Below are 11,523 nucleotides of genomic sequence, written 5' to 3'. Positions count from 1 at the left end.
GCGTTGTGGCGTCCTTGCACTTGACCTTGTTACTATGTATGTAACCTACTTCCACTAACTATCCACTATGTATCTTTGTATACGCGCTTCACCCCGGCGTGATTTTAATCGGAATTTCAATCAGAATAGTGGGTATGGGGCAGAATCAGTATGTACATCTGAGGTACGAACTTTAAAACACGCACTAAAGAAGGTACGATGCCAAGCTGCATATTGTTAGTGCATGTCACTTACGATTTGCGAGCAGGTGTGAACGGGAGCTTGGACCAACCGATCCGATCATCAACACATATGTAGGTATTGACGACTTACATAACCTAACTCGCAACTATCTAACCTACATACATACATTAGGTAGTTAGGTACCTTCTAGATGTACTTCGTTCCCGCCTTACGCTTGTACCTTTATTGTACTTGAGGCTCTAGTGATCCTTGAACCTCACATCGTGAAATCAAACAACATCAACACTTATTTTCGCTCATTACTACTTAGGTACATTCCAGTCAACCTGTAAATCAAATGTTTTATTTTAAATCTGCTACTGTGATATCAAATCTTGTACAGTCAACTACAATCCTTTCATGTAAAGATGTACCTGTCTACTATCAAGAATTGTAAATTCAAGACTTGGATATGGTTTATGATCAATGTAGCTATATCTCCAGAATAAAGCTACTAGATAATAATTCACATTGGTAAGATACGTAGATACGTTAGGTACATATTTATGTAACTCTTAGTACTTGATCTAGTACTTTGAGGAATTTGTAGCCCAGTGACAAGTCCTGTAATATTGCTATATTAGCCATTTCTCTCGTCTTTCTAGGGCTAGCAACGGTCAGATGCTACGGTTACTAGGCTAGATATCCATTATCGTCAAGTTACAGCCGGCAACTTAATAACCCAGGTGTAGGGTCTAGCGTTCTTTCCTGTAAGTAGGTTGATTGTACAAATTTGCCCTTCGTCTGAAAATCAACCACTCAGGTGATTTGCCGGAGTGATTAGGGGAATGTCAGATAGAAACGGGTCGATAATAATAATAAAACCGACTAACTACAGCTGATTAAAGCCCGCGGTGTGCCTAGAAACCAAGTACTTACACCTCTTGTACCCAATCTTAGTTCAATCTCAGTTCAATCTCAGTTGTGCCAAACAAGAAGAGCAGGTTCACGGACCACGCCGGCGCCGACAAGAATCAGTCTGCCATCCCGCACAACAATATTTAATCAAGTCGACTTTCCCAATCCTACTTGTGAACTTTGATTCTTCCTTTTACATCCTACACATATTTAACTCGGACGAGTCTGCCTTTCTTTAACCAATCCCATCCTTCACCAGTCCACCATCAACAAATCAACCACTCGTTTATCTTTCCCGAGTTTGTTGACATCTGGATTAAAGGATACACCAGTATTCCCCCTCGATATCGTAAGTACATGTTTCTATTATTAACTTACCTCTCTTGTTCATTCCACCTTCAACTACCACTCCGTACCACTCGCGTTTCTGCCGTACATACACCCTCACCCTTATCGCACTCTACCTCCCCCGCCTTCGCGTCTATATACAACCCCATTCTTAACACGTCGCCCTCTTTTTCTTTTCATCTTCACAAAGTTTCTTTACACCAACCTCTATCAACCAGAACCCTTGTTTATTTCCCAAACCACCCATCCTTACTTTATATCACTTCATATTGACCTTCCTTTCGCCCCCTCTCCTATCACAACTACTCATATCAGAACTAGTCGTCCCTCTTGTGGATTTTGTTCCTCCGATAGGTGCTTTTCAGTATCTCAAACCTCAAACACTGTTCAAAAGATTGGTAAGTCTTCTTTTCTTTCTTCTATCCCCGGTCGCGTGGTCTAGTATCTTGTCTGCCTAATGGCACACCATATACCAATGTATAACATATTGTATAACATATTGTTTGTCCACCCACAGCACACTCCTTACTAACCTTCCCATTACCCATTACCCAATACCCACATACCTCTACCCCTATTTTTTTTTCTCTTCAGCATTATACAATACTGCTATTCTTTTATATTTATACATCATCAGTCTCAATCAAGACTAAGACTATTCACTAACTACATGTTCCCACTATAGGACTTAACAGTGTCGAGATGATTTCCGAGAAGGAACAGAACGTCGCGCCCGGCGTGGCCCTCCAGGAGCAGCCTGGTTCTCTTGGTACCTCTACCAAGACTTGGCGTGAGTATCTCGGCTGGATTTACTCCGTTTCTCCTCCCGAGCCTCGACAGCCCGTCACGCCCCAGCTTCAGCAGGAACCTCTACCTCAGGGCTATCAGACTGTTCGCTTCTCAGGCATGGACTACAAGGTCCAGGACCCCGAGGTTGCCTATCATCGCAACAGTAAGTGCCGAATGTTCTCAAGACTATCACTCTGTCTGCTTATTACTATGATATAACTAACCAATGTTCACTAGGCCGCATGAAACTTTTGGTTCGAGTATGCCGCGGCCTTTTGGTCACAATCATGATCCTCTCCATTGGATTGATCATTAGTATGTGCATATACAAGACATAGTCATCATGCGGCGCTTGTTCATAGCTAACTATTTCTTAGCCGACTTGTATGTCAGTGTTCATCACAAGAGCACCGCTCAGTCTGAGAAGTATCGACGAGAGGTCACTGGCTATGGAGAGTACCCCGGTCTCACTGTGACTCCTTTCATGCCCACCCCTGGTGACATGAACGCCACTGCGACTGATTACCTCACCACTCTGTCCCACTCTCACGTCATTGTCCCTGTTACTGTCGAGGCGCCTACCACTGTTTCCTCTTCAGTTGGTGCAAATGTCACCCAGCTTCTGAACAGCACTACTCTTTCGGCAACTGCAACTGTTAGCATGTCTAGCGGTATCCCCAATGCCACTGTCACCTATACAGGCTCTCAGTCTAAGAACTCTTACCCTGCCAAGACGACCCTGTCCGAGATCACTGGTCGACCTACTAGCTGGTACTTTGGTAATAGCACATCTTCGTCTCAGTATGCAGGCGCTGGCACTGGCACTGGATCATTCACTGTTGCCTCGGTTTCTGATGTCACTGTGACCGTTACTCCCATCCCAGTCTTGACCACCGGAGCCACAGCTGCCATGAACATCTCTGGTTCTTTCTCTAGTTCTTCTTCTTGTTCCCAGTCGGACCTCTCGGTTGGTGTTTATAACACTACTAGCACCCTTCCTACAGTCTACCAAACAGTCACCGAGACCTGGACTTCTGACAACTGCACCCTGGATGCCTCGAAGACTGCTTCTGTCCCCAAGACCATTTCTTCTACTGTGACTACGACTGCTGGGTATGTAACACTACTTTCTCCATTAAGATCAAAGCTAACATCCTACAGTACCGCTGCCATGTCTGCAAGCACCTCAGGAGCACTCGAGTCGAGCACCCAGGCTGTGGCTACGCCAGTCTCCCAGTCAGCCTCAAGCTCTTCTGAGATGTACACTAGCACCGAGACCGAAACCGTGACTCCTATCAGTACTATTGAGAAGACTACCACTATTGAAGAGACTCCCCTTGGTACTATTACTATTCATCTGTCCCAAGAGTCTACTGTCACTCAAACTGGTTCTCTGACCGGCATTCCTACCTCGTCGGCTGGAACTTGCGGTGCAAAGGAAACTGAGACCACCACCGTTGTCATCTTCTCGACTGTGTACGCCAACTCTGCCTCGACCGACACTGCCTCTACTAGCACCGTCTCTAGCAGTTGCACCTCTACCAGCGCCGTGGCTAGTGCCACTGAGAGCAGCACTTCTTATGTCGAGCCCCCTGCTGTCCCTTACACCTACGAGAGCTCTCAAAACTTGACTTTGATGACGTCGACCATGACTTCTACATCAACCTCGACTATTTCTCTGAACACTACCCAGACCGTCTCGATTGGTTGGAATACTACTAGCACATATGGTGTTGAGGCTGTTAGCACTTCTTCTAGTTCTACTCCTTGCACTCACACTGTTCTCGTGACTGCTAGTCCCAACTCGACTGTGTCTGCTACCCAGTCTTCTTCTGTTACCTCAAGCAACACCACTTCTGTGCCTCATGTCACTCCGGTCCCTAAGGTTTCTTCATCCACTACTGATGATTCCGACTTGGTTGTGAGCACTCTGATCAGTACTATGATCACCACTTACAGTCTGCACCCGCACTCCGTGATGGATATCAGCACTCAGTCTTATCCCACTGCATCTGCATCTGCGATCGTCACATTCCACCCCTTTGCAGTCAACGGTACAGGAAACGGCACCTCCAACTCCAACACCTCGGTGCCCGAGAACATCCCTTTCGGCCCCGCCTCCCCAGACGGAGTTGTTCCTTTGAACTTCACCATCTCAGGCAGCACCAGTCCCCCTCGTCCCACCTCTTCCGCTATTGAGACCAGCGGTGCTAACTCAAAGGCCCGCTCCAACCTGCGAAACCGGGACCAGGACAGCAACTATGACACAGTGACCTGCATTGTGATGCTGTCCACCGTGGTGGCCATTGCCCTGTCGATCTAAGGACGAGCGACACGCTAAACACTTTTTGGCTGATACAATCCTATGTTCACAAGATGCCACACGACGCACACTACACTCCAATGGATGTCTAGTGGGCCTTCGCATATGCCACGGGGGCTTTCCTAACCCCATCAACTCGAACGCACAGATACAAAGGACAACTTTGTCACACAGGCATGGAACGGCATATCCAACTCAAGGAGGAACAGTACAACAGGATTCTGGTTTCTTTTTTCTCTTTCCTTGTCTTCGGTTCTTTTCATCACAACTAACACAGTCTGATGATTTGATTTGACGTGCTGCTTTCTTCCCCTTTAGGGGGCTTTCTCTTTTCAGGTGTAAGGAAAAACAGGATGGACCGGAAGGAAATTTGTTGCTAGCAGGTTAGGAAAGGCAAGCCATGCCGCAGATGCCCCCTGCTCATTTGTAACTTTGCATTTTCGTAATACGAAATTCTCTATTAGTAAATCTTCTGCTCTTCGTGAATTTGTATGTAATTCCAGATTGAACAACACTGAATTGATGACCTAACATCCCCATAGAAAGCTCTCGAGTTTCCTAGCTAGCATTCGTATTAACATAATTTTACAGCAACCATCAAGACCGGGAATGAAGTCCTTTCTACCAGACGTGTTGGACTCGGGTAGGCACAGCAGGCTCTTCTTAGGGAGGCAAAGATAGGTTCTTATTGTAGTCTCCTTGGATTTCATTCATCTCCTTGTCACAATACAGAGACAGACAATATTGCTACGACTAGTTTTATTCAAGTATGATTTACGCTTTTATTGTAACATGGCATCCAAGCTCTCTCCCAAAACCCCCTCAATGCCTACGATCCAGCGATGTGTCTCACGCTCCACATCCTCGTCGTCGTCATCTTGCAGCTCGCTAATGTAAGGAAGCATCTCCGGTAACATAGATAGCCACTCCTCGCCTAACCTATTTGTGAGAGCCTGTTCGCATTTGACGGCTGCAAGACGAATCGACATCTGTTCTGAGCGTAAGTGTTTTAGTAGGGCACCATTCAGCTCCTTCTGATGTTCCTGGGAATCGGCGGCGGCAGCAAGTTCGACAATGGCCGGGATAAGGTCTTCCACTAAGTTGATAGAAGAAGCATGGGTGAACTGAGTGACTAGAGTAGGCGCTATTGCATTAAAGTGTGCTGGGGCTTGCCAAAAGTCATCCTGATCATTCTCGAATGATTTGGCGAGGGTGTGCAGCACTCTCTTCCATAAATCACGTTCCTCTGCTTTCTTCAGACTTGCGGTGCGGAGAACATCGACGGCGCTGTCAATGATGTAGGATGTGTAGCTGGTAACAATAGATTTCAGGCTGGCGAAGAACGACAAGAGGAACCCGTAGACACTCAACAGACGGAGACTTCTGCCTGCAGTATCCTTCTTTGGTAGTGAAACAGCCCAATCCATCAGCTGTGAGAAAATGGGCCGGAAGGCTGCATCGTTGAGTTTATATATCATCTTCAGCGCAACATCGTTGGTGGCTTCTTCGATGCGAGGCATTTGTCGCAAGAAATCCTCGCTAACCTCGGTCTTGGACAGTTCTAATCTACGTAGGTCGAAGGCACTGAGGAATATACTTGAAAGGGGACCGGCATTCTTGGAGATATCTACCTTTGAATGCTTGTCAATTGCAACTCCGAGAATGTTAATATATTCTCGTGTAGCCTGTCATTGCTGTTAGTTTTACGACGACGACGATTTGATGTGATATATCAACTTACAGCGGAACCAGAGTCCTTCGTGGTGGTCCAATTTTGTTCCAGGGCGGAAAAAAGTATCTTAGCATCAACCTGTGTAGCAAGTAATCGCAAACATTGAAGCCTAGCATCGTTGGCTTCATCACCTAAGTTAGCACTAGCAGATTTACTGGAAACCGCTAAAAGTTGGCCTAGGTAAGCGCCGGAGAGCATATAGGGGAGATGCTGTGCCAATGCTGCTATGAATGCGTAGCTAGCATTGTGGAGTGCGTCTCCGGGTACTTCGGTTTTGATGCTTTCTGTTATATATGAGAGAGCTTTCGGGATGGCAGATAGTAGGACAGGTACGATGCCATCCTGAAGAACATCAACTAGGGAAGCCAAGCAGAGTAAGGCCATGACACGGAGTTTATCATCATCTTGACCTAAACATTGGTCGCTGGCAATTGTCGAGGCGGCTGCAGTAACGGCTTCTGGGTCCTTCTTTCCGTACTTTTCTGAGATCTTGTCCACACAGCCCACGGCGATGTGCTTATAAGCCATATCATCAGATACTCTAATGATGGCTGTTAGGTGAGGTAGGAATGCGAGCAAAGCCGCCCTGGAGTTAGCATCTCCTTGGTTCTCCTCGTCGATTCGAACCTCGACAGCTCGGAGGACTTTTCGGCGCAAGACAGTATCGGGCCGATCCAGAAGTGTTTCGACGGCTTTGATAAATTCTCCAATGGAAAGGAGATTGAGAAGCTTCGAAAGTGCCTCGCCGCAGCGGTTATACAGGTTCTTCTGCTGCTTTAACGAGTCCGCCAAAACCAAGAGGTCTTCTAGTAGAGTTGAATAGAGCTCGCGGACTTTAGAAGCCTCCATATCATCCCGTTCAGTGAGCTTGGCGATTTGCGTGGTAAGCTTCCTGCTAGATAAAAGATGTGGTACAAGACCCAGCTGGCGAAACCCGATTTTGAGGGGATCTCGGTCGCCTTGTTCGCTCGTACCAAGAAGGACGGCAGAGAGATTAGGTCTCGGCTGGAATATGTCCCCAATAAGGTTGAGTAGTTTTATCAAAGACTGGAGCTGGACTTCGACTGGGAAGTAGTTGAAGACTTCGGTAGCAAATGATAACACCTGATCGGTAGTGCCATACATGTTCGTAAGCATGGCCAAGAGCGCAAATAGGAATTCTTCAGCACCGAGCGTCTCTACAAGGGATACGAATAATCCAAGTCTTCGATGAGATGGTATATGCTCATATGCGGTCGCAAAACTGAGTAAAAGCTCAGAGGCTCCTGCCAGCGGACTGATCTTTCCTTTACGGAGTGATTGGATCAGTGGTGGCACGACCTCCTTGACTGTCTGGTTGATCACATGAGCAGAGTAATCATCGCTCTGGCGGAGTACCGAGCCTCCCATATGTGTGAAGATCGGCATCACACTATTAAGTACCAAGCCTGGAGCGACGTTTGCTAAGCGTGCGACAAGTAGGAGTGCAGTATTTTGCACTGATGGGCTCGATGATTTCTGAATGCAATTCACAAGTAAATCACCGTGTCCACCCGTGCTATCGATCTTCAATGACTTGTCGTGCTTGTACGCAGGGACCATAGCCAATAAACTCCGAAGAATCAGATTCTGAAGATACCCAAGTTCTGAGCCGACAAGCACTCTGAAGTGTTGCAGTTCCGAAAGGGCGTTGAAAAGAGCATTGAGTAGTTCTGGGTGCTTTTCAGGCTCAGACCCCTCGACAAGTTGTAACACAAAGGTCACTTGCCTGAGTACCGCGCTCAACTCTGGGGTTGGTTGCGTGCCAAGTCCCCGATGGGTTTCCGAGGAACTGGTTCTCCTCCGCTTCCCCGACGGGGGCTCGATAGCCATCTTCGCTGCTGGCTGCAAAGACTCTAGGAAGAATAGGAGGATATCGGTCGTGAGTTCAACACTCCTTAGAAGATTGGCAGCTTCACTGGAGACTACACCACTATCACTGGACAGATCGTTCTGTGACAACTCAAGCATACGTTTGGCAACCATATGCCTCGCTTCCATTTTCATAGAGGACCATGAACCCTGAATGCGCGAGAAAATAACGTGGAGGAGGTTTAGCCTAGTCAGCAGTTGCTGAGACCCCACAACATCTAACAAGAACTCTAAGCCATCTTTATCATTTGGAAGTACAATTCCGACACAGCTTTGATCCAAAGCTGACTCTTCGACCCCGTCCCGAGAGCAGGTATGTGTAGCATCTTCGGAAGACAAAGAAGACCACCATTTGAGTAATGGTGAAAGTAATTGGGTACGGGTAGTGCCCGATACGCCCTTAACTTGGTTTAGAGACGCGAGAAGGCGGATCTTGAGAGTCATCAGTGGCGTGTGAATCGTATGGGAGGCGAGGAAAGTCAGCACAGAACGTCGCGTTCCATGAGAAAGGTGGCTCTTCTTATCCTTATTTTCATCGGTCGGAGTTTTCGAGCTACTATTCAATACGCTCTGCAGAGCTTCGATAATGTAATCGGCACTCAATACGCATTCCTCAAGGCTAGGGGTAATGACATTCCGTAGTAGTTTGTGACAGACGTCTACTGTCGTCCAAACCGATGCGTCAGCATTATCATACAGGTGATTGTTAGCCCAGCGTGTGTAGTTCTCAGATTTAACTAGCTCCTGGAATAAGTTTTCTAGCACGATGGCCAGGTCTGCGGCAGCGCGTCGTACCCTTTTTGACGGGTCATTTAATCCCGCCAGGGTATATGGCAAGAGAGCCTGGAAATCTATGCTACTGCAATCGCTGCTCTTTAGGCGTAGTTTTGCCATATCCAGAGCTGCGACACGGGCTAACACGGGATATGGCCCGCACCAGATTCGCATAAGGAACGTGAAGAAAAAGGGAGTTTCGTTTGCTAGTTTATGCTGTATAGGTGCCAGTTCCTCGAAAGCCTTGAGTTTATCTGGCTCTGCAAGACCGGAAAGGAAAACAGAACATAAATCAGTAAAAATATCAAAACCATTAGCTTGTAGACACGAATCCGATGATGAGACCGATAATTTACCCACTCGCTGGAGGGCAGAATTGAAGTCTTCGACGGGCGCGGGTGTTGATATTTCATTATCCACCATTGCAACATCTTGTTGAGGCTCGATCGCAAGTCGTCTCGCTTGAAGATTAGTACCAAGCCTCAATTCTAGTGCATCCACGTCGATTTCAGTCTCATTAATCGCCTTAATGAAGATCTTCCCGGAGTCTGTCTCTAATTGAGAGAGCTTGATGATTATGGATGCGAGAGCCTTTCGTACCTCTCCTTGTGCATCAACGCTGTCCTCGACTTTATGAGCTGCCAATAATAAACTCTTGAAAACGACAGCTCTCTGTTGCTCGTTAAGAGTGGAGCTCAAGAGCAGTGCCTCGACTACTGATAGACCCTTTATGTCACTTTTCTTGTGAGCCCTCTCAACCAAAGCTAGACAGAGTCCATTTGCTAATTTCCCGATGCTATGTTCTCTGCTAATCTCAGCAAGGAGGCTAGACAGATTTGGGATTTTAAGTAGCGCTCTGGTTACTTTTCCTGACATTTGCTTTGCAGAACGGTACTGGGCAAGGATTGAGAGACAGACAAGACCAGGACGGAGAGACTCGGTAGTCCATCCAGCAACGAGCTGGTCCATCAAGGCACTGATAGCAGCATCGTCGAGGTCACCCTTCGCCACGAAAACAGAGATAACCATATAGCAAGCTATTTGCAGACTAGGGACCTTGTGCATTACTAACGCTTCGCTAAGAGTTGGACCAATCTGGTGTAGGAGAGTCTGATCGTTGCTTCGTTGGATACTGCGGCGACCGGATCGCATCCTGTCTAGCATGCCATTCACTGCTTCGGTCATAATACCACCCCAGAATGATATCAGAGCAGGATAGTGTTGTTGAGCCCTGCATGCATCTAGGGTGTATGTCGAAAGCGCAGCAAGGAAGTCGGGATGGTGTATAGCTTGATGAACGAGAACAGATCTCGGCGGCTGGGTTAAGGACCGAACGTAGGGATCTAGAAACTTGTATACTTGCGGTATCGTATTAGGGAGGATAGATAGAAGAGTCACGAAGGCCGGGATGGTATGGTACGGTAGAAATGTCGAAATGAGCATGGCCGTGTTATATTCGTGAATCCTATCGCAATGTTAAAACTCGGATCCAGTAGTACATACTTTGCGCGCCTACCTGAACCTCCTAATAAGCCATTCGATGGCCTTGATAGTTGGCATGAGCCTTATCCGCGCACCAGCTAGGTGAAGAAAGGAGTCTATCTTCTTGTCAAGTTCTGCATTCTCGGCGATAGTCATCTGAGTCCGGTCCTCATTTTGGCTTTGCTCGCTGAATATAGTAGCGCCAAAGGACACAAATCGTGAGTCTAGTTGACATAGCTCTTCATATCCTTGGTAACAGATACTATATAAGGTCTGAAAATTTTGTGAGGCGGCAACTCGCGGCTCGAATATCAACGACTTCGAATGTGCAGCTTTTTGCGCCTTGATATCAAGTGTCGACTTCGAATTCGCAGCGATCTGCGCGAGTTGCGCAGCCAATGCTGTCGTCATCTTAGTGTTCGTATTGGAAGCGCACTTGTTTCCATTAGAAAATCCTGGCCTCGAGATTTGGGAGTTGCCGTGACTAATAGGCGCGCATTCAATTATCTTCCGGGTGACTTTTCGTGATTCGTGATTTGCAATTGAACTTTTTCTCCCAAAATTTTAGCGGGGAGTAAAGTTTCCTAAGCAGAGGCGTTTGCCGATAAGAGGTTTGGCGAATCAAATAATATGGATAATAGGAGTTCCACTTTTACCAACTTCTAATGTCTTACAATTTCCGAATTAAGCGCTAACAACTTACAAGATTATGTACCTATGTACCTATCCTATAGAAAAAGAAAAAAACTCCCTGCTGAAGAGATGTAGGTGGCTTTCGCTTCTTTCTAATGACGATCTTGGTAACGTCATTATGTATGAGGGTTTAGGCTATAATTTTTCAGTGCTGTAATCTTGCGTCGAGATAATGTATGTTGTCATCACTTCCTGTCAAGTATAGAAGCGGCAGTCTTTTTACTAGCTGCTATCTATATTGTCGTTCTTAACATTGCTTTTTATGATACGACCTTCTTTCGGAAGCTTTATCTAACTTATTCTAATACGACGAGATGATGTAGTTTAATTAGATCCGTAAATATCTAACCATGTAGGTAGACGGATCGGTATTATTAAGTATCAATGTGTTGGCGAAAATCTAATCTAAACT

General features: G+C 46.6%; 2 protein-coding genes across 2 annotated transcripts; one reads left to right on the top strand and one right to left on the bottom strand.

Annotated features, from left to right (window-relative positions):
* Nucleotides 1–2,130: 2,130 nt before the first annotated feature.
* F4813DRAFT_398203 (uncharacterized protein) lies at nt 2,131–4,540 on the top strand (the record flags this gene model as incomplete). Its single annotated transcript, XM_049248022.1, has 4 exons — nt 2,131–2,380; nt 2,455–2,532; nt 2,595–3,330; nt 3,379–4,540. The coding sequence occupies 4 exons, from the start codon at nt 2,131–2,133 to the stop codon at nt 4,538–4,540; spliced, it is 2,226 nt and encodes a 741-aa protein (XP_049103569.1).
* A 746-nt stretch (nt 4,541–5,286) lies between these two features.
* Nucleotides 5,287–10,952, bottom strand: F4813DRAFT_344995 (uncharacterized protein). Its single transcript, XM_049241715.1, has 3 exons — nt 10,453–10,952; nt 6,282–10,401; nt 5,287–6,225 (listed from the first exon to the last, which is right to left on the bottom strand). Exons 1-3 carry the CDS (start codon nt 10,827–10,829, stop codon nt 5,323–5,325), a joined length of 5,400 nt encoding a protein of 1,799 aa, XP_049103568.1. The 5' UTR covers nt 10,830–10,952; the 3' UTR covers nt 5,287–5,322.
* Between the last annotated feature and the right edge of the window lie 571 nt (nt 10,953–11,523).

This window comes from Daldinia decipiens (genome assembly GCF_022478715.1).
Source record: "Daldinia decipiens strain CBS 113046 unplaced genomic scaffold F4813scaffold_3, whole genome shotgun sequence".
NCBI classification, from domain to species: Eukaryota; Fungi; Ascomycota; class Sordariomycetes; order Xylariales; family Hypoxylaceae; genus Daldinia; species Daldinia decipiens.
The sequence above is the reverse complement of the archived record's forward strand: the minus strand, read 5'-3'. Positions and strand labels throughout refer to the sequence as shown.